Here is a 24,075-nt window from a genome sequence, read left to right as displayed (position 1 = left end):
GTAATTAAAAATAAGATATTTAAAGAATACTTGGAATATTCAATCATAAAATAAATTGATTTCAAAAGATAGAGCAAAGAAAAACTCAGTCAGCATGAAATAACCTGGAAAATGAATGCGGGTCATTTTTGACCCATGTTGTGCATTAGAAGGGGTGTGCATATGTTTTGCATCAAAGGGTTAAATTAGATAATCCGCTTTCTTGGTCCGATTGATCATATTGCTATGAAAATGGGGAAAGGTGTCACTATTCTAAGAAAATGTTCTTCATATGTTCCACCCACTGTTATGATAGAGGCAGTCAGTACAATTGTGCCGTCACATCTGGAGTAACCTACTGCCCAGTTGTTTGGTCAAGTTCTGCTGAGAAGCATCTTAAAAAAACTTCAAATAACTCAGAACACGGCGGCCAGATTCGCCCTAAATTGTTCTTTCTGTACAAATGTGTGTGAGATGCACAAACAGTTATCGTGGCTAACTGTGGAAGCAAAGTTTGAGTATCATCTTCTACGGTTCATGCATAATGTGCTTTGGAAAAATACGCACATTTTTTCTGCGATAAGTTACTATTGTCTGTTTTTTGGCATACATACAAAACATGTCCAGTGAGCACTGGTCTTTTAGTAACACCTATTCCACGCTCAAATTGGATGTTCCGAACTGCGATGGGTTTCTCAAAAGCCTCTTAACACTAAAAGTGTCTTAACTAGGAGAGAGAGTGTTAATTGTGCTGCTCGCTCAACCATTTAATGATGATCTTTGTGCTGTGATGCTTTTGGGAAACCCACCCCTGATCTTTCTAGGGCTTCTTTAAGTTGGAATACGCTGCCTGAGGACATCAGAAAAATTGAGAATAGTTTCTTACATAAGAAGTGACTAAGACAGTATTTTTTAAATCATACGCAGGTACAGTATATAGTGTAGCTGCTTTGTGAAAGCTACATTGGTTTGATGATGTCCTGTTGCCCAGTAGTTCCTGTTTTTGTCTTTTGTTCTATTATTTTCTCTTTGTGTATATCATACTGACTTTTTCTTTTGGTGTGTTTGTTCATTTCTCCAAATGTAATATTCTTGTATTATCTGTTTTTATCAGAGTGTAGTTTTTTTTCACTATGGCCCCCAGGAAACCATGAGTTGGCCTAGTGGTTAGTGTGTCCGCCTCTCGACTGGGAGATTGCAAGTTCTATTCGTGGTTAGGTCATCATAAAAATGGTACCTACTGCCATCTGGCAAGGCACGCTGCAATATAGATGTGAGTGGGGGAGTCAAACTCTTGTGGTTACCAGAGGACCCGCCCCCCACTGTAACCCTAGCTGTATAATAGGTGAGAGGTTGAGGGCTATAGAAACGGAGATTGGTGCCACACCCATGTGCCTTAAGGAATAGAATAGAATGCCTTTATTGTCAATGTACAACGAAATTTAGTTAATCCTAGGAGAGCAAAGCCGCTGCATACGTGTGCGCCGCCACTCTTGGGCACTTCAGCCCAAGGCCGTCCCATGTTAACCTAACTGCACGCCTTTGAATTGGGTAGTCGTGGGACAGGAGACTGCCAAGGAAGATCAGATCCTGGTATGGAAGGGACTTGGACTCCAGGAAGTCAGCAACCGCTTTGTGGAAGCTAATGGGGATCCAAATAAAGAATAAGAATAATCAGTAGGACATGTGACAGGGCAGAGAGAGGAGTTGAAGGTGGAGCAAATTAATTAAATACAAACAGCTAATTTCACTCACTGAGAAAGTGAGAGGAGTTTTATGAGAAATAAAAATAATAACAATAACAACAGGGATTTCGGACAGAAGTGAGTCAAGAGTTTTATAGATCTGGTGGTTAAATAATTCATTTGCTCAAATTAAGATTTTTGTGTTTTGAATTCACAGATATCGACAACAGCTTTCAGTGAGAATTGGCCTGAACATGAGTTGAGCAATTTGCTGAAATGATTCAATCAGAATGTATTTGGCAACCCAAACAATGCGTCTCAGTAGCTGCAGTGCGTGTGTGAGGAAATAACCGAACCGGTCCAGCAGCCTGGCATCGACTCAGTGAGGCCGCTTAAACAATCAATGAAGCGCGGAGGAGGAAGAGAGCGAGTGATTAAAAAAGCTGCTGACTTAAGGAGGAGAGATGGATGGCATTCCAGGAGGCGGAGAGAAGCCTCAGTGTCATTTCCCTCATTGGGATTTTACAGTAGGCACATGATGCAGTGAATGCTACGGTGTGTGTGTGTGTGTGTGTGTGTGTGTGTGTGTGGCTTGTTACAAGAGAGAGTATCCACTCATAAAATCATCAGAGATGGAGGACAGGATCATGCCGCAATGATGGGGTCTTTGTACAGTGAGGAGGTATCAGAGAGAGAGAGAGAGAGAGAGAGAGAGAGAGGTTTGACGACGGTGCAGCAGCAGCAGTACTAGAACAGGTTGAACTATGAGAGAGAATGAGAGAGACGTGCCAACACTGCAGAGATGGAGGGAGAGAAAGACTGGGGAGGTAGATGCGGAGGTAAAGAAGGTGAGCTAGAAACAGAGATGGAGAGGAAAAAAGTAGAGATGGAGGCAAAGATGAAGAAAAAGAATTTTAAAAACAAACAGATGGAGTTAGAACAAAAGAATAAATAGAGATACAGAAGAAGGAAGAGCTAGAGATGGAGGTGAAGATGAAGACAGATGAAGACATGGCAGTGATGGAGGGGAACAATGGTGCAAAGATTTCCATTTCGTCAAGAAAACGGAGGTAAAGAAGGGAGAATGGGTAGAGATGAGAGAAAAGAAAGAAAATAAAAAAGAAAGATGCAGAGGCCAAGAAAGAGAGACTGACACAGTGTAAAGTGTAAAGAAGGAGAAATGGAGGGAAAGAAGAAGAGAGAGGGGGAAATAGAACGAGACATGAATGTATAGCTGGTCAGAAGGAAAGGCTTTGACGGAAAAGGACACCTATCTATCATTTCATTTCATTTTTCTGTCAGAGGTTCGTTTAAATGCTCTCTCTCTCTCTCTCTCTCTCTGCCACGTCAGCATTCTGCGGGATGTGAGAAGCTTGATCGCAGCACGTAAGCTGAGTCATGCCTCTCATTAGCACACAGAGGTGGTGTGTTCATCAAAAAGCACACCCACCCACAGAGAGAGCAGTGTGTACAGTAACAGTAAGGTGATGGGAAGGTTATATTACTAGCAGTGCGCAGTACAGGCAGCGCTCAATACCAGAGAATCCAATACACCTGAGATCAGACAGACAGAGAGAGAGAGAGAGATCAACTGTCTCAACACCTCGGAAAACCATCGTTTTCTTCATTTGTCTTGCCTTTCCACTTATCACAGAATTCTCAGTAACACTGCGAATAATAACCTTCATTAAACCACAGCGCTGCTGAATTCTCGATTCTGATTGGTCAGAAGGTGTTGATTCATTTTCTATCCCAGCGGTGCTGACAGTAGTGCAGCTGCAAATCACGTTTCCTGAATATTAATGCCTTTGTTCCAATACGTTCTCGTTTCCATAGTAACGAATCATTCACACACTCTGAGAAAACAAAGTCCCTTGAGGGGTACAGCGGCTTGTCATTGGATCAGTACCCTTTTAGGGATTCAAATAAAAATTCTCAGGCATTTAGCAGACACTCTTATCCAGAGTGACGTACAACACACCCAGAGCAGTCTGAGGAGCAGTTGGGGTTGGGTGCCTCGCTCAAGGGCACGTCAGCCATTCCTGCTGGTCTATGGAATTGAACCAGCGACCTTTTGGTCCCAAAGCTCCTTCCCTATCCATTAGGCCAAGGCTTTACATGCTACTTGGGAGCATATTATGTACCTTTTTGACCCTAAAAAGGTACATGTAGTTCCCCTGAAGTCCAATAATGAGCCCTACATTAGTGTAGACTGTACCCTGGGGGACAGAAATGGACTCCTAATGTACCCCTGTTTCTGACAGTGCAGGAACTTGTTCAGCAGATGCTCCACATCAATCAATTTTTGGCAAAAAAAAAAAAGAAGTGTATAATCATTGATAAGGAGAAGTTTGTTTCATATTTACGGAAGGAGTCTCCGGTGTCAGTGCTTTATCTGTTTTCCTTTGTTGCACAAGACCACACGTAAACCTTTCAGCCTGAAGAAGAAGATGAGTAATGGGTCTGAGTAAATAAAGCTCCCACACACACTATAAACAAATGCCGTGGAAGTGCGCAGTCACAGCATGCAGCAGGAATGAGTTTCATTTCTCAGGAACAGAGCGATGGTGAGCGATTATGGAAAGGCACTGTAAGGCGTAAAAGAGAGAGAGAGAGAGAGAGAGAGAGAGAGAGAGAGTGCTCAGGTAGGTGTCGTGTTTCCCAGTCGGACGGTGGACAGAGTGCAGCCTGTAATGATGACCTGGATAACAGCACAGAGGAAGTGAAGTGACAGAGCAACACAGCGCTAGCACATTTCCAAAACGCTGCATTGGCTTTTCTCTGGTTAGCGCCCACGTAAACCCTGCTTACACCATCCAGGCTCGCAGAAAATGGCTTGTCTTGTTAGCTATGTATGCTAAGAGAGTGCATACATTACATTCTGCTTTACACAAGCTAATTCTGGCTAGCTAGTAAAATGTCACATGGATGTAGTGTCAAGTTGTAAAGAAGCAGAAATGGTTTACAAAATGCTCGTGATACTTTTAAATCCCTGAAGTCACCCTGAAGCTAAAGAGCAAAGCGAAATGCAGCACCGTGATAACATGCTAATATTCATGAGTTATTCCTAGCCGTTATGGTTCAGCTGTTACATTATGGAATTACGTTAGCATGAGGAATAAAATGGCGCAGAACAGGATGATTAGATGTTTGATAACTGTAATAAAGTTGTATAGTATTCAACAGGATAGAACATAATGGCTAATGCTAACAGTGAACAGGAGGGATGAAGAACTTGTCCAAATCCACATTAACCAGCGAGCGGTCAGTTCAGTGTTCCGTTAAAGCCGCCAGTGGTATTAAACTGCGAAAGCACACCCCTGGGCCATTATCATCCTGGCGAAGAGCGATCCCTCAAGCTGTGTTACAGCACAAAACCGCTTAATACGATTCCTCTTCTCTCAGATCACAGTCGAGCTGATAAAAAAGAGCAAGCAGCTTAAGTGTTAAAGAAGCTTTTTCTTTTCTTTTTTTGCCTGGGAATCAGCAGCCGTCGTAGCTGAGTCATCACTTTACCCTGTTTGCCCCCTCCAGCCCCAGCATGGGTGGATTTAATTGGCTTGTTAACGAGCAGCTTATGGAACAGACATGTCCTGCTCCGTGTCATGAGCGGAGAGGTTAACAGAGCACAAAGCATACGGTCATACGCTCTCCTGATGAGGCTTTAGGAAAACGTCCACTCGCCCAATTAGAACTTCTTCATCAACGTCCTCGGGGCCGTGAGATCGCATGAGGCTGCGGGTTTATAAAGCAGCAGGAAGTGATGTGCTTCAGTTAAAGCCTGGGTTGGATTCTGACTGAGTTACAACATGGATAGGAAACATATAACGGATATATGGTTATGGGAATGTATGCAGTTGAAGAAATAAAACGAGGAATGTCATGCCCTTATGGGAAAATCATCAACAGACAGGGTGATGTGATCATGAAGCAGAATTCCTGCAACCATCCTACAGACGACTGATCGAGTGTGATTGATTTTCTAATAGCAGCATGTCATGAAGTGTTTTATTCCATTTGTACTACAGTAAAAGATAACACAAAGAAGTTTTTAAATGAACAAACAAACAAACAAACAGGATGTCATACTTTTTATCCGTTTATATTCACATTTAATTTTGTCAAACATCCCGGAAACAGGTTCCTGTTCTCTTTTATATTATAGTGTGTTCCCACATCACCCTTTCTTTTTTCTTTCCAATTTTTTATGCCTCCGCCACCTTAAGGTGCAGGAGGCATTATGTTTTCGAGTTGTCCGTCCATCCGTGCGTCCGTGCGTCCCGAAACCTTGTGAACACGATATCTCAAAGGCTAATGAAAGGAATTTCACCAAACTTTCACCATTTGTGCGCTTTGGGACAAACATGAACTGATTAGATTTTGATATCAAAAGGTCTGGGCGGCACGGTGGTGTAGTGGTTAGCGCTGTCGCCTCACAGCAAGAAGGTCCGGGTTTGAGCCCCGTGGCCGGCGAGGGCCTTTCTGTGTGGAGTTTGCATGTTCTCCCCGTGTCCGCGTGGGTTTCCTCCGGGTGCTCCGGTTTCCCCCACAGTCCAAAGACATGCAGGTTAGGTTAACTGGTGACTCTAAATTGAGCGTAGGTGTGAATGTGAGTGTGAATGGTTGTCTGTGTCTATGTGTCAGCCCTGTGATGACCTGGCGACTTGTCCAGGGTGTACCCCGCCTTTCACCCGTAGTCAGCTGGGATAGGCTCCAGCTCGCCTGCAACCCTGTAGAACAGGATAAAGCGGCTACAGATAATGAGATGAGATGAGATCAAAAGGTCTTAGGTCAAGGTCACTGTGAGGTCAAATGTCTGTCCGAAAACCTTGTGAACACAATATCTCCAAGGCAAATGAAAGGAATTTCACCAAACTTTCACCATTTGTGCATTTGGGGACAAAGATTAACTGATTAGATTAATGGCTGCTAATTTCACCAGGTCAAGATTACTGTGAAGTCAAATGTCCATCCCCAAATCACAACTTAATAAGGCATGTAGTCTACCAGGTGGAGGCATCCCCATCGACACCGTTGGCGTCAAGTTCTATCTAGTTTCACTTGTCATGTGAGTGAGAAACTGAAACGCGTGAACTCCTCCCTTACTGACACTGGAGACGCCTTCCATCAATGTTAAATAAGCAGGTGTGACTAAACAGAACAGAAACAAAATACACAGTAAAATAATTGAGGACAGTTTATTAGAAGAAGTCTTAGTTTATGCGCGGCGTCCATCATGCAAGTCGCTGTGAATGAGCTGTTATGATAGAAATGGTAACGTACAGTACAGTGCAAAAGTCTTAGGCACATGTCAAGAAATGCTGTAGACAAAAAAAAAAGGCTTAAAAATAATGAAATGAAATGTTTCAACATTAAAAAATATATATTATAAACTTTAACCAGTAAGCCATAATAAATGAAACAAAGTGCAGGTAAGGCAAATCCCTTTGCTTAAAAAAAAAAAAAAAAAAAAAATATATATATATATATATATATATATATATATATATATATATATATATATATATATATATATATATATATCCATCTGAGGTCCAGTGAGTGCAGTTTTATGTGGAAATGATCCGTAGGTCTTCCTGAGCATCTTACAGAACCAGCCACAGTTCTTCTGGACACTTAGACTGTCACACTCACTTCTTCATTTTACACCAAAACCCAGCAGCCTTCATTATGCTTTCTTTTTTCATCTGAAAAGTGCGCTCTTATTGGATGGAATATGCTGCTCAGATAGAAGCTTTTTTTCTATAACATTTAATTTTGTGCTGGAAAAAAAAACAAACCCCGAACGTTTGGACTCTAAAATGTTTTTGTAATGTTTTGACTCGATAATGTAGAAGTCATAAAACAGAAATCTATAATAAAGTTTGTATGAAAAAAAAATAGGGTGCAAAAACTTTTGCACAGTACTGTATAAATATGAACAAGCACATGAATATAAACCTGTGATTTGCCTTGCGGTTTCTGAAAATCATTTATTTTGAACCTCAGCGCTGGACGTCTCCTGCTGTCCCTCCTGTGTGTCCTGGACTCTAAATGCCGCATTGTTTTCTAAATGTCACATGCGGACACACACCGCGCTGCACGCACAGACCTCCGGCTTTTCCATTCCCAGCACTGCAGTTACGCTGTCAAACAGCATGAGCGGGAAGGTAAAGGAGCCCGGAATAAACACAGGAGATACGACGGCTGAACACGGAGAGGTGGTGGAAACACGACGGCACCTGCATTAACCGCCGACTTTGACATAATACCACACTGCCCGCTCAAATAAAGGCTTTCAGAACGATGCGAGCTATTCCGAGCAGGCGCTGTGTGTAGGAAGTGTGTGTCTGCTTCTGAACGTGAGACAAGCTGAGGCATTTCTTAAGAAAGTAAATGATAAAAAAAATGAAAACAGAACCAGAAACAAGGATGAAATTTTTTAAGGGTGTGTATCCAGAACATTCTGGGATTATATCCCAATTTAGCCAGACCATTGCACCTCTTAAAAACGATTCAGTACAAAATAAGTAAACTTTTTAACACTCAGTTGAAGAAAGCTTGCTGTTTGATCATCCAGAAATCTCTCAGCAAACAATTTCTCTGTTTTTTATTGCCATTTTTGACAGGTTGCATTTGTTCTTCAAGTTGTTGTTGTTGTTTTGAGCATATCATTAACAAATACACAATATGTGTTTATCCAGCATTCATGCTGAATTACAGTGGTGCTTGAAAGTTTGTGAACCCTTTAGAATTTTCTATATTTCTGCATAAATATGACCTAAAACAACATCAGATTTTCACACAAGTCCTAAAAGTAGATAAAGAGAACCCAGTTAAACAAATGAGACAAAAATATTATACTTGGTCATTTATTTATTGAGGAAAATCATCCAGTGTTACATATCTGTGAGTGGCAAAAGTATGTGAACCTCTAGGATTAGCAGTTAATTTGAAGGTGAAATTAGAGTCAGGTGTTTTCAATCAATGGGATGACAATGAGGAGTGAGTGGGCACCCTGTTTTATTTAAAGAACAGGGATCTATCAAAGTCTGATCTTCACAACACATGTTTGTGGAAGTGTATTATGGCACGAACAAAGGAGATATCTGAGAACCTCAGAAAAAAGTGTTGTTGATGCTCATCAGGCTGGAAAAGGTTACAAAACCATCTCTAAAGAGTTTGGACTCCACCAATCCACAGTCAGACAGATTGTGTACAAATGGAGGAAATTCAAGACCATTGTTACCCTCCCCAGGAGTGGCCGACCAACAAAGATCACTCCAAGAGCAAGGCGTGCAATAGTTGGTGAGGTCACAAAGGACCCCAGGGTAACTTCTAAGCAACTGAAGGCCTCTCTCACATTGGCTAATGTTAATGTTCATGAGTCCACCATCAGGAGAACACTGAACAACAATGGTGTGCATGGCAGGGTTGCAAGGAGAAAGCCACTGCTCTCCAAAAAGAACATTGCTGCTCGTCTGCAGTTTGCTAAAGATCACGTGGACAAGCCAGAAGGCTATTGGAAAAATGTTTTGTGGATGGATGAGACCAAAATAGAACTTTTTGGTTTAAATGAGAAGCGTTATGTTTGGAGAAAGGAAAACACTGCATTCCAGCATAAGAACCTTATCCCATCTGTGAAACATGGTGGTGGTAGTATCATGGTTTGGGCCTGTTTTGCTGCATCTGGGCCAGGACGGCTTGCCATCATTGATGGAACAATGAATTCTGAATTATACCAGTGAATTCTAAAGGAAAATGTCAGGACATCTGTCCATGAACTGAATCTCAAGAGAAGGTGGGTCATGCAGCAAGACAACGACCCTAAGCACACAAGTCGTTCTACCAAAGAATGGTTAAAGAAGAATAAAGGTAATGTTTTGGAATGGCCAAGTCAAAGTCCTGACCTTAATCCAATGGAAATGTTGTGGAAGGACCTGAAGCGAGCAGTTCATGTGAGGAAACCCACCAACATCCCAGAGCTGAAGCTGTTCTGTACGGAGGAACGGGCTAAAATTCCTCCAAGCCGGTGTGCAGGACTGATCAACAGTTACCGCAAACGTTTAGTTGCAGTTATTGCTGCACAAGGGGGTCACACCAGATACTGAAAGCAAAGGTTCACATACTTTTGCCACTCACAGATATGTAATATTGGATCATTTTCATCAATAAATAAATGACCAAGTATAATATTTTTGTCTCATTTGTTTAACTGGGTTCTCTTTATCTACTTTTAGGACTTGTGTGAAAATCTGATGATGTTTTAGGTCATATTTATACAGAAATATAGAAAATTCTAAAGGGTTCACAAACTTTCAAGCACCACTGTATTTCTTTTTTAAAAACTAATAATTGATTTTGAATCAATAATTTGAGTTCCAAGTTTTGTGCTGAAGTGCAGAAGAAGTGACAGAATCAGTACCACGATACGAAACGACTGAAAAAAAGAACAAAACTTAGTGAAAATAATTTTCCTTCTTCTTCTCATGATCTTCAGGAAATTCACACGATGTAACTTGCTGCTGAATGTGTGACCTGTAGAATGTTCTGAACGTGTTCAGGTAACAGGTTTGAGTCGAGCTGATTCTTATAATTAACAATTATTTAAATAATATTGTCTGGCTGTTTTTCGTGATCTATCAGATATATTCCATTCAGCTAGCATGATACTGAACGAGTTGAAGACGAGTAGCTGAATGGAATATATCTGATAGACCACAAAAAACAGCTAGCCAATATTATTATTATTATCATTATTATTATTATTATACATACACATTCCTTTCAGGTGTTCAACGCGTCTTTCTCTTTCAAAATTCTCTCAAAATCTTCCGTATTTAATGAAGCAAACCTGGCGGCCATGTTTGTTTACAAATTGTCACAGTCGCTCGCAAACGTGGAAGTTTTACGTCTCTGACGTGTGACGTCATGTTGTCTTGACAAACATGCAACATCGTAAACCATATTCAACGCTCATTCTCCATTGGGTAGAGTGACGTCATACACGTAGGATAAGCGATACGCTAACAATATTGCATGCTATCGAACTAAATGACATGAAACCGGCTAAAAGGGAATAGTACACGTTTTTATTCCATCGAAAAAAGTGTCCTGTGTGTGACTGATATTCACTGAGCCTGAAGCAGATAATTGTTTTAGTATAAACAGACAGACGATTATTTTTAAAAAATAAAAATCATATTAAATTTTAAAAAAAAATGTATTTCAAACTTCAAAAGCAGGATGTAAATGTAATATTGGCACAGCGCAGACTTGTGTCACTTATCAACGCCAAGTCACATAAAATACTTTATTTTAAAATAAATCCCAATCCCACCTTACCTTTAAATAGTTTTAGACCAAACTTTGGAGCATCTCTAGTGCTTTTAGGAACAGCATTTTCTTTCATCATTTGTAATTCTTCCTCACTTACGGTGACAAATCGATTAGCCGCCATTTTGCGAAGTCGCTCGAGGTGATTATCAAGAAATAGTCCGAATTTCTTGACCAATCAAAGCGTGGTTTTCTATAATCTCATCTCATTATCTGTAGCCGCTTTATCCTGTTCTACAGGGTCGCAGGCGAGCTGGATCCTATCCCAGCTGACTACGGGCGAGAGGCGGGGTACACCCTGGACAAGTCGCCAGGTCATCACAGGGCTGACACATAGACACAGACAACCATTCACACTCACATTCACACCTACGCTCAATTTAGAGTCACCAGTTAACCTAACCTGCATGTCTTTGGACTGTGGGGGAAACCGGAGCACCCGGAGGAAACCCACGCGGACACGGGGAGAACATGCAAACTCCGCACAGAAAGGCCCTCGCCGGCCCCGGGGCTCGAACCCGGACCTTCTTGCTGTGAGGCGACAGCGCTAACCACTACACCACCGTGCCGCCCCCTCCGTATTTATACTACACATATTTAGCTTTAAGTGAAAACACACACCTCCTTCTTTTACAACACCAAAAGAAACTTTGTGCAACCTGCATCCTTTCCAGATGTTTCTGCTCCGCAGTGCCTCCATGACAGACTCTCACTGACCACAAAACGGAAAAAAGTGTGTGTGAGAGATGAGCTGCCGAAATTGCTAAATTGCTACCAGACCGATGAGGAGAAAACAGGAAGAGCTGATTTGCTTCACCCTCCTCAAATGGTTTCTTTTTTTTTTTTTAGACATAATTCACTCCACCTGTGTGCGTCCACTTGGTGCGCTAGCTGTAGGAATATAGCTGTAGGTATTGCAGCGAGACGATAATAAAGAAAAAAACAGCTTAAAACACATTAAACCAGGGCTTTGAACCGGAATTTTTTTCCTATTGGTTCGTTCCGAACAGAAACAGAATTTTAACGTTTCCGGTTTTGGGTTCCACCATTAAATAGACGTTCCCGAACCGGTTAGAACAAAAAAATTTCGTTCCCGGAACGGTTAATTACGTTCCCTCTCAGCTGTTTAACAAATGGCTATAAAATTATGTCTCTGTCTCATCCAGCTTAAGCCAAATGTAGGCTAATTCTATTACAACCTTCATTAAATAAGACAAGAAATAATTCAAAACAATTATTATTTCAAATGTTGGCGATTTGGATTCTCAGTATGTCTTCCCATCTACACGAACAGAAAAAGTGCCAAAAATGAAAGAGAATTCGTTTGGTGTGTTACCAAAGGCTAGTCAGGCCCTATAGAGGGCTACCGCATGACGTCACCGCGCCGCGAGATTTTGTTAGGCACCATATTGGAAGACCAAGTACACATCTATGCAAGTACATACATACATAAAACAAACTACACCTGAAATGTAGCCAGGGCCGGTTCTGCCCCAATCTGGACCCGGGTGCAACATCGCACAAACCCCCCCCCCAAAAAAAAAAAAAACCACCAGTCTAAATCAGGACAACCATCACATAACTATAACTATAAACATTTTATATAAACTATTTTAACTAAATGGGCTATAATAAATAAGCCTGCAGGCAGCCACGGCAGGCTGCCTCAGAAAAGTAACCATTTGTCCTACCTTAAAACTCGTTTTGCATTTTCTGCCTCCTTTTTTGTATTTTCGACCCTCCATTTATTTTCTTTCCTTTTCTGAAAACCCGATTTGTGTCCAGACATTTTGTTCTGCTACCAACGAACTAACTCGTCAGGTCTCGTCTCTCGAGCCCGCGATGATTCCCGTGGGAGGGGCAACAACTGATACATTTTTACAAACAGCCAATAGGGAGGTTGCAACATTCAGGCTCTCCTTTGCTCAGACACTCAGTAATGCACTTACTCACTAGTAGTCCACCTTCCCGCTCTCTCCATTCAATCAGCGAACGTCACACAGGAAGTGAACCCCAGCGGGTCATAGAAACTTGCGCAGGAGAAGAAGGACTATTTGTAGGCTACAGAAACTTTGAGGAACGAAATAAAAACCGGTATTAACCGGTTACCATTATTTTTAATAAACGTTTCTGTTCCGGAACATAAAAAATAATAAAGTTTCTGGTTTCGTTTCTGTTCCATGTGAAATAGAAAAAGTTCCCGGTTTTCGTTTTCGTTCCTTGAACCGGTTCAAAGCCCTGCATTAAACACATAAAAAAAAAATCCACCTCACACAAGCTAATGTTTATTTATTAGCTCTTGCTAGCTGGAATCTATTGCTCACAAATCCTCACAGGAAATGTGGAACAATTTCTGGAAACCAAGGTATAATTACAAGCGAGCGCACAAGCTAGCGCTAAACCGTAATCAAGACACTTAGCTAAATTCTAACAGTGTGAACAATCATATCATTACTTTCTTTTTACACGTTATTTATAAACCAACTGCTCACATAGCATTATGGGTAAAACTACTCCAGCTACTCCGTAACTCTTCCATAATCAACATACAGAAGTTAAGAAAACAGAACAGGACGCTGTCTCGATGCCTGAGCTTGGAGTTATTGTAGCTTATTTAACATCTAGCTAATATTTTGCTTGCTAGCAAGCCATGTATGAGGTGATAACAGGAGGAAATAAGAGACGCAAAGAACATCAGGATGTGAAGCAGATTATTTTGCTGAGTCATAACTGAATATAGGATTCATTCAAGCTTAATGTTAGCATTATGGTAGCAGAACGAGTGTTATTGTGACAATCTGAGAGCTAAAATCTAGTGCTAGAGAATCCTGACAGAGAGCGGTGACATTAGAATAATGTTTATGACCGCGTTCGAAAAGATTTTAGCAAAAAAAATAAAGAAAGAAAATGTAAAAAAGAGTATTGTTTCAATGTCATAATATAGCTGTCTCATCTCATTATCTGTAGCCGCTTTATCCTGTTCTACAGGGTCGCAGGCGAGCTGGATCCTATCCCAGCTGACTACGGGTGAAAGGCGGGGTTCACCCTGGACAAGTCACCAGGTCATCACAGGGCTGACACATAGACACAGACAACCATTCACACTCACATTCACACCTACGCTCAATTTAGAGTCACCAGTTAACCTAACCTGCATGTCTTTGGACTGTGGGGGAAACCAGAGCACCCGGAGGAAACCCACGCGGACACGGGGAGAACATGCAAACTCCGCACAGAAAGGCCCTCGCCGGCCACAGGGCTCGAACCCGGACCTTCTTGCTGTGAGGCGACAGCGCTAACCACTACACCACCGTGCTGCCCCATAATATAGCTGTGTGTAGCTTATTTATGTAGCTTATTTAATGCTTTGCTAGCTAGCAAGCTACGTCTGAGGTGATCGAAAAAACAAATGAAAACATTTGTGAAACATTATGGAAATGTTAGCATTATATGAGCATGACTCTTGCTACCATAGCAATACACTTGTTATGCTAACATAATGCTAATGAAGGAGTGGTCATTTTTCTTCTTGCCACTTAGCAATAAGCTAACCACGGGCGATTGCTCTAAGACAACGAGGGAGGCTCAGCCTCCTCTAAAAATGACAAACATCGTGTAGGATGAATTGCGCTAGGCTTATGTTATAGCCGACCTTATAACATTGCTATTTCAGATCCAGAATCATAGAAATATATGTGGTCAACCCACTACAGTGCAAAATCATTCCGTTATAACTTTCCCCAGTTCGCCTAATGTGTGCGTGAGTTTTTCCCCCTCGTGACAGCGCGATGCAGCCCAGCCTCAGTGCACTTCAATGGCATTTGGGAGCTCTGCGCTTTGCAATCTCAAAATGCAAGACGGTTATTGGACAAATACTGCGAAAATGCCCGCCCACGGACTCCCAGCCTTACAGTGGGAGGCAATGAGAGGGACATGGCAAAGCTTTCCGCGAGGAGACTGGTGATTGGTGAAAGCGGCCGGATATTTTCTTTGATTGACAGCTCGTTTCAAATATAGACAGGCAGCGGTGAATCTCAGTTCAGTCCCATGCAGATTCGCAAGTGCTGTGGCGTATTGTAAGAGATCAGCTTACATTTCGATTTCATTCATTACATACGGTTTCTACCGGCTTTTTTAGTTTGTATATATTTTCATTGTAAATAAAGTGTAAATATAGTGTTGTCAAGTTTGCTATCTTAGTTCCAGAAATTTCGTTTATTTGAGTGACTGAACTTGAACTTGAGGGGGCTAGTCAGCTAGCAAGAAAGCTGCGCACGGATGCCAAGCATTGCTGATTTAATTTTGGCGAAGCCATTTGCCAGTCTTCCTTTCGAGGAAAAAGTTAAAATTAAAGAGCAGGGTAGACCAACGCCTCAAATTGACTTGGTGAAAAAGGTAGGGAATAATACTCGTTCCTTTCAGCTCTCCTGGTACGAGAAAGTGAATTGGCTAACAGCAAGTGATCCACATCAACAACAGTAAATAGGCTACTTTAGTAATATGTCATGGATGGACCAAAAATATAGAATCTATTTAAAATGTTTTGCTAAGTATATTATATTGGAATATATATTTCTCTGGATATGAATTAAACACAGCTACAATTTGGAAAACGTTTTTAAACAAAAACACAGCCGAGAACATTTCACACTACAGACCTGGATTAAAAGTGAAGGGTTATCAAAATTGTCAATAAAACATTTCTCAGTCAAAATAAGTAAAATATAGGGAAAGTGTCACTGAATGAAATGTGTAGCACCCAGCTCTATGTTTGGCTCCCCAAGGTCAGTGCTTGTGCCTATTCCAGAACACTCTGCTGTTACTGCTGAGGTTCCTGACAAAGAGCTGCTTTCAATAATGATCAGTTTTTAAACAACATGCCACAATTTTAAAATATAAAATATTAAAATATACCCCCCCAACACCACCATCATGTATATTGGACAGTAGGCTAATGGGCCAAAAGAACCTGTTATTTCACAGTTTGTGACCCTGCCAACAATCAGCCAGATCAGAGGCAAGAGTATGGGCAAAACTGATGTGTTTTTTTTTTCTTTTTTCTTTTAAAATCTGGAAATATCGTAACCGACCAGCCTCCCCTGTTTGAAAGACTACCAGCCGCCACTGAAGCTAACGTACACTACCGTTCAAAAGTTTGGGGTCACCCAGACAATTTTGTGTTTTCCATGAAAAGTCACACTTTTATTTACCACCATAAGTTGTAAAATGAATAGAAAATATAGTCAAGACATTTTTCTGGCCATTTTGAGCATTTAATCAACCCCACAAATGTGATGCTCCAGAAACTCAATCTGCTCAAAGGAAGGTCAGTTTTATAGCTTCTCTAAAGAGCTCAACTGTTTTCAGCTGTGCTAACATGATTGTACAAGGGTTTTCTAATCATCCATTAGCCTTCTGAGGCAATGAGCAAACACATTGTACCATTAGAACACTGGAGTGATAGTTGCTGGAAATGGGCCTCTATACACCTATGGAGATATTGCACCAAAAACCAGACATTTGCAGCTAGAATAGTCATTTAGCACATTAGCAATGTATAGAGTGGATTTCTGATTAGTTTAAAGTGATCTTCATTGAAAAGAACAGTGCTTTTCTTTCAAAAATAAGGACATTTCAAAGTGACCCCAAACTTTTGAACGGTAGTGTATAAGCTAACCTGTTTATGCTTGTCATCATGGCAACATCGTTGGCTTTCTCAGTCTTTGTAGCAGTGAGTACGTGTTCAGCGCTTCCTGCTTGAGCTAGCCTTTTGATGGAAATCAAGATAAGCCAAATTTAGACAGAGCGAACATAAATTTTTAATCTTTAAAACTTATTGACATCACTCACAGTGCATTATGGGTAATACAGTACTTTCAGACTGTAAGTGACTGAAATGGCACTGAAAATGAACGAGTGTATTTTGTTAGCATACGGTAAGGAATCTCTTTAACATGGCTGACGTTCTGAAGAAAGATGCGCCTTGTAGTATTTGTGAAACTTTATGTAAATATCTTTCCTCAGATTTATGAGTTAGCTTGGCAGGCCGGCTTCGCAGTGGGGGCGGGGGAGGGGGGTGTTAGCGCCAGGCTACCTGAGGAGAATGTTTATAGAGAAAACACACAGCTTTATTAAAAGCATGTGCTTCTTTTTCGGCCACCCTGAACTCAAACCCTACATTTGTGGAGAAGTGGATAAGAGCAGAGTGTCTGGCCACGAAGGTTCACCTCATCTCCAAGATGAAGAATAATCACTGACGCAGACGATTAGCATGACGCTCATTCATCTGAGAGATAAATCGCCGAAAGATTTTACGCCAGAGAACTGTGACTGATTAGTGCTTGTGATGTAGCTGTTGATTTTGTTTCACATTTAACCTGAGCTTAAACTGCAGAGGGCTAATGTTAGCACTTTCCTTCCTTCCTTCCTTCCTTCCTTCCTTCCTTCTCTCTCTCTCTCTCTCTCTCTCTCGTTCCTCTTGGCCAGAACTGAACAGATGGTGCCACTATTTCGGTTTGTTTCTGGGTTGTTAAACAAAACTCCTTAATGAAACTGAGCTTTTCAACTGTTTTGCACTTGTCTTTATTTGTTTGTTTATTTATTTATTTATTGGTCAGCTCAAAAATAACATTTAAGTTATGCATGTTTTTTATAAGGATATTATCATGCAACTCATAGTTACAGTGAAGGAGGTGTGGCCAAAAGGGGAGGGGCTATTGTGCATGGAGGAATGCTCTCTCTGTCAGTTAGAGGCGTGGTCTCTATATCTGTCAGTAACTAATGATAGAGGTGGAGCTGTTGGACACGTCAGTCTCAAAGAGGGGGCGTGGCCGCTGTGCCTTTTAATCACCGTGGAGGAGGTGTGGCTTTTATAAATGTCAGTCTCAAAGAGGGGGCGTAGCTGCGCTACATGTCAGAATCTAGTAAAGAAGGCTTGGCTTTTGTACGTCTGTCTCAAAAAGGAGGCGTGGCCTCTGTGTTAAGGAAGTAAAGTTCAAGGTTTTTTTCTCTGATAAAAATCAATAATTTGTACGATATTGAATCACATCTTTGTTGTTGTACGCGTTCCATTCATTCACGGCATCATGTTTTAAAGCGACACACAGCCCTGAAATCTTCTCCTTCATCAGTTATTTGTTTTAGAAGCGCGTACACATCGCTGAAGTGTATCCATGTTTATTATCTCATCTCATTATCTGTAGCCGCTTTATCCTGTTCTACAGGGTCGCAGGCGAGCTGGATCCTATCCCAGCTGACCACGGGCGAGAGGCGGGGTTCACCCTGGACAAGTCGCCAGGTCATCACAGGGCTGACACATAGACACAGACAACCATTCACACTCACATTCACACCTACGCTCAATTTAGAGTCACCAGTTAACCTAACCTGCATGTCTTTGGACTGTGGGGGAAACCGGAGCACCCGGAGGAAACCCACGCGGACACGGGGAGAACATGCAAACTCCGCACAGAAAGGCCCTCGCCGGCCCCGGGGCTCGAACCCGGACCTTCTTGCTGTGAGGCGACGGCACTAACCACTACACCACCGTGCCGCCCTCCATGTTTATTAAATTTACAAAATCTGTAATCAAACATCACACACTGAGCAAAGCCACAATCTGCCTCCAAGATGCTTTACACGAGGACGATCTTCAGAATGTTCCCCATGGACGAGATGAACTTCAGGAAGATCAAACATGAAGCAATGGGCGAGTAGAGTGTGTGTGTGTGTGTGTGTGTGTGCTACTTTTATGAAACTTCTTTGAAGTTCTCTCTTGGGAATCGTAGTAGCTCGAGTAGCACATCCCTCCTGCAGAGCGTGTTTTCTAATAAAAGCAGACACTAACGGCTAGTTGTGAACTCTGTGTTCAGTCCAGCTTCACATTGTGTGTGTGTGTGTTTGGTGGGTGGCTGTGTGAGTCCCCAGAGGAACGTACTGCTGTCTTTAATTAGCAGAGCACATCTCAGCAGGGGGACGCCGCTCACCGAGAGCCGTGTCACAGCGCTTTTCCAAATCAGAGTGGCATCCATGTCCTCCCACCACACACACACACAGCATGTCATCATCCTACATCCAGTTCCACCTGCATGACGTGCCGTGATCGGTTCATGGCTGTTTTGTAATCACATGATATCACACATATTCAATTTGTTTGTCGTTATTTTTAGTGAAAGGCCACGCCTCCTTCACTGGGATGAACAGACACAGTGACCCTGCCTCCTTTACGGTACTGATGTACTTCGACCACACCTCCTCTCCTGGGACTGACAGACGCAAAGGCCACGCCTCCAAATGACATTCTTCTCTGTAGCTTATTTGTATAAATAGTCTATTATGATTGTAATTTCATTCAAAAAAATTCTTAAAAATGGTTACAGTTACGTTTACACACAGGATTAGCGTTAGTAGCAGCGAGATGCTAACATTACCAACAAGAAAGCATTAGCATTACTCCAGTACAAGGAGCCAAACCAAGTGAATTAGCTTATGAATTAAAAAGAAAAAAAACCTGAATCACTAAGTAATGAAGGGTCAGATGCCAAGCTGTTCAGCATTCCAAGCACCTCATGGAACCTGTCGCGAATGCTAATCACCTCAAGAGGTTGTCGCACGAACACGCAGGGTCAAACAGGCCGAGCTGCTCCATACGCTTAACTACCTGACTTTTTCCAGCTGTTGTTATTCCAGTGGTTTGGATGAGGGACTCAGAGTGCAGGCAGGAGAAAAGAGAGAGGAGAGAAGAAGTACAGGGTTAGCGTGTAGCAAGATGTCACTTCCTAAACTCCGGCTGTGCATCTGACCGATACTTCTGCTGCCCCAGAGATCCAGCTTTAAACACAGACCTGAAACTCATCTTTAACTTGTGCTTTAAACAGATTCACTGTTTCATGTGCAGGACTGCAGGAACAAAATAAATCAAGATGTGAGCAGGAGGGAAAAAAATCAGGTTCTTGAGCCATGAGAACTCAATGTCCTGAACATTCTGTGAGATACGATGTAGTGATGGTACTGTTCCCACCCAGAAGTGGATTATTTTCCGATAACAGAACGCTCAGGAGTGATTTATTCTTCTTATCCCACAGCGTTACTTGTGTTATAGCAGCTATAGACAGTCGTTCCCCCAACAGCTTCTGTTTTTTTCTCTAACTTGACATTAATACAATAAAAAAGTGCAGCTTGTCATGTTACTTTGAAACTACAGAAGTCTAACTTCCTCTGTGCTGAAGATGCCAGAAAACAAAAAAGTTACAGCTTTACCTCAGACTGTTACAAAGAACTGACACAAGAGGCTCCTTCATTAAAACGTTCAATAATGTCTCCTCAGTGTGGGAGCAGTGCTGGTTGGTGTGGGAGCAATGTGAGTTGGTGTGGGAGCAGTGCTGGTTGGTGTGGGAGCAGTGTGAGTTGGCGTTGGTTGGTGTGGGAGCATTGTGGGTTGGCATAGGAGCAGTGTGGGTTGGTGTGGGAGCAGTGTGAGTTGGCATTGGTTGGTGTGGGAGCAGTGTGGGTTGGTGTTGGTTGGTGTGGGAGCAGTGTGGGTTGGTGTGGGAGCAGTGCTGGTTGGTGTGGGAGCTGTGTATGTTGGTGTGGGAGCAGTGCTGGTTGGTGTGGGAGCAGTGTGAGTTGGTGTTGGTTGGTGTGGGAGCAGTGTGGGTTGGTGTGGGAGCAGTGCTGGTTGGTGTGGGAGCAGTGCTGGTTGGTGTGGGAGCAGTGCTGGTTGGTGTGGGAGCAGTGTGAGTTGTTGTTGGTTGGTGTGGGAGCAGTGTGGGTTGGTGTGGGAGCAGTGCTGGTTGGTGTGGGAGCAGTGTATGTTGGTGTGGGAACAGTGCTGGTTGGTGTGGGAGCAGTGTGAGTTGGTGTTGGTTGGTGTGGGAGCAGTGTGGGTTGGCATAGGAGCAGTGCTGGTTGGTGTGGGAGCAGTGTGAGTTGGTGTTGGTTGGTGTGGGAGCAGTGTGGGTTGGTGTGGGAGCAGTGCTGGTTGGTGTGGGAGCAGTGTATGTTGGTGTGGGAGCAGTGCTGGTTGGTGTGGGAGCAGTGTGAGTTGGTGTTGGTTGGTGTGGGAGCAGTGTGGGTTGGTGTGGGAGCAGTGCTGGTTGGTGTGGGAGCAGTGTATGTTGGTGTGGGAGCAGTGCTGGTTGGTGTGGGAGCAGTGTGAGTTGGCGTTGGTTGGTGTGGGAGCAGTGTGGGTTGGCATAGGAGCAGTGCTGGTTGGTGTGGGAGCAGTGTGAGTTGGTGTTGGTTGGTGTGGGAGCAGTGTGGGTTGGTGTGGGAGCAGTGTATGTTGGTGTGGGAGCAGTGTATGTTGGTGTGGGAGCAGTGCTGGTTGGTGTGGGAGCAGTGTGAGTTGGCGTTGGTTGGTGTGGGAGCAGTGTGGGTTGGCATAGGAGCAGTGCTGGTTGGTGTGGGAGCAGTGCTGGTTGGTGTGGGAGCAGTGTGAGTTGGCGTTGGTTGGTGTGGAAGCAGTGCTGGTTGGTGTGGGAGCAGTGTGAGTTGGTGTTGGTTGGTGTGGGAGCAGTGTGGGTTGGCATAGGAGCAGTGTGGGTTGGTGTGGGAGCAGTGCTGGTTGGTGTGGGAGCAGTGCTGGTCAAGTCAAGTTTATCTGTATAGCACTTTTAACAATAAACATTGTTGCAAAGCAGCTTTACAGAATTTGAACGATTTAAACATGAGCTAATTTGATCCCTAATCTATCCCCAATGAGCAAGCCTGTGGCGACGGTGGCAAGGAAAACTCTTGCTGGTTGGTGTGGTAGCGGTGCTGGTTGGTGTGGGAGCAGTGTGGGTCAGTGTGGGAGCAGTGTGGGTCAGTGTGGGGCAGAGTAGTATCTCCTCTGAAGGGCATATAAAGAGAAATTATTGCTAGTTGGAATACATTCAAACACTGGACGCTCAGAAGTGTTTGATGGGCGTGTCTCTGACTGAGTTTGAGTGTATGTGGATGAACTGACAGATCGGATCAGGTGTCTGGGTGTAAGTATTGAAATTCCCAAATGTTGCTTGATCACGGATCTACAGGACCATAGCTGATGGATTTCTGTAGAACTGCAACTGCAGAATGTGAAGTGTGTGTGTGTGTGTGTGTGTGTGTGAGTGTTCAGCTCTGCCACAGCAGACTGCAAGTCCATCAGTAAACACGGCTGAGGCAGTTCTTCACTTCTGCCCTAATGGACAGTCCTGTCCCCTGCTGAAATTCCCAACGGCATGAGGCCAGGCTCTTGAGTCAGGCCATGATTCAACAATGGAATATCATAATGTCGGCAAATCTGCACCACGAGGCAGAATGCTAAATCACAGAAACCACACAAACCATCCATCTTCAACTTTTACACAGACTCTCGCTGCTGATTAATAAAACACCACATCAAAACTAATCAGAAGTAAATCACAGCCGGTGGGTGAGTCGCCAGTGACACCAACACCCTCATTCACTGGAGCAAAAAGTCAAACAGTACGAGTTCCTCAAGGTAATGAAACTGAAAATAATAATTACAAAAAAATTAAAAATAAAAAGGTATGAATATTGTTATAAATAGTTGCCAGCACTTACAGAATGTGTCATAACAATACATGAGTAAAATGAATAAAGTAAATAAATCATGTGTGTAAAAAGTTTGAAGGTAAGACTCGACTGAAAATAAAAGGTCATCTCATTATCTGTAGCCGCTTTATCCTGTTCTACAGGGTCGCAGGCGAGCTGGATCCTATCCCAGCTGACTACGGGCGAAAGGCAGGGTTCACCCTGGACAAGTCGCCAGGTCATCACAGGGCTGACACATAGACACAGACAACCATTCACACTCACATTCACACCTACGCTCAATTTAGAGTCACCAGTTAACCTAACCTGCATGTCTTTGGACTGTGGGGGAAACCGGAGCACCCGGAGGAAACCCACGCAGACACGGGGCTCGAACCCAGACCTTCTTGCTGTGAGGTGACAGTGCTAACCAATACACCACCGTGCCACCCTCAAATAACAGGTAAATAATTTTTTTTAAAAGGATTTTGTAGGGCGTCAGCAGTCAGATGCATCAATAAGTAAACATATAAATTGTAAAAAAAAAAAATCACAGTGTGATATTCATATAAAACAGAAAGCAAAGACATAAATAAGTAAAGAAAAAAGCATTATGGGATGCGGATGATAAATAAATAAATAAATAAACATTTTGCATCAAAGTTAATGCCATAATGTGGAATTATTGAGATTAAATAAATAATTAATATATTAAAAGATTAAATAAATAAATAAATAAATAAATAAATATAGCAACAAAGTATGTATAATTCCACACACTAAAGATATGCATAAGTAAATAAAGGATTTCAAAAAGCACTACGGGAAAGTGAATGGTTAACAAACAAACAAACAAACAAACAAACAAACAAACCCGTGCTGTAAGCTCCTCAATGCAAAACCTCAAACTCACCCAGCAGCAGCATCAGGGGCCCCTGGGGAGCGGACATCGCGAGGGTCCCGGACAAACCCTGATGCAGTGGCGCGCACAGGACGAGCCCGGGTCATTCAGGGGAAAAAAGAACAAAAAGAAAAAGCCGGATCAGAGGTCGGTCTGTGCAAGCGCAAGACTTCGGGAACCGCCGCTGCGTCTTGTGCGCATCCTCCTCTCCGCCGCGCAGCAGCCCAAACCGGGGAAGTTCCGGTGCGCTGAATTCCCTCCTCTCTCCGGCGGATGCGCGGCTCCGTCCTGCCTCGCGTGCGCTCCCGTTCACACACACACACACACACACACACACACACCGGCGAGCGCGCGCAGTCCGGGAGCCGTGAAGGTGTGTGAGTGTGTGAGGAGAAGTGGGACCTCTACAGTCTGAAACCGCACACACACACACACACACACTCCTTCCACGGACCTGCAGATAGGATTTGTCCATTTTGTGCTACAATCCATCTGCATGTGATGATCCACAGTGGGGTGCATCAGCTGCCCCCTAAAAATGAAAAGTTCCTCCGATCATGATGCATTTTTGTTTTTATGTTCCTTTTGGTAAGAAAACACACTGGGTGAAATATTTTGACAAAATTCAAAAGTTTAATGGTGGCACCAGGAGCTCAA

The 24,075-nt window shown here is 42.9% G+C and overlaps 1 protein-coding gene across 1 annotated transcript in view; it reads right to left on the bottom strand.

The window, feature by feature from the left end:
• Positions 1–23,671, bottom strand: part of LOC132873844 (CXADR-like membrane protein) — a 65,235-nt gene extending 41,564 nt beyond the window's left edge. The window contains exon 1 of the mRNA XM_060909651.1: positions 23,431–23,671. Within this exon, the coding sequence (XP_060765634.1) occupies positions 23,431–23,467 (37 nt within the window). The 5' untranslated portion in view covers positions 23,468–23,671. The remainder of the gene's footprint in view (positions 1–23,430) is intronic.
• Between the last annotated feature and the right edge of the window lie 404 nt (positions 23,672–24,075).

The sequence above is a fragment of the Neoarius graeffei genome, chromosome 25 (assembly GCF_027579695.1).
Source record: "Neoarius graeffei isolate fNeoGra1 chromosome 25, fNeoGra1.pri, whole genome shotgun sequence".
Taxonomy (NCBI): domain Eukaryota; kingdom Metazoa; phylum Chordata; class Actinopteri; order Siluriformes; family Ariidae; genus Neoarius; species Neoarius graeffei.
This window is presented reverse-complemented; position numbering and strand designations above follow the sequence as displayed.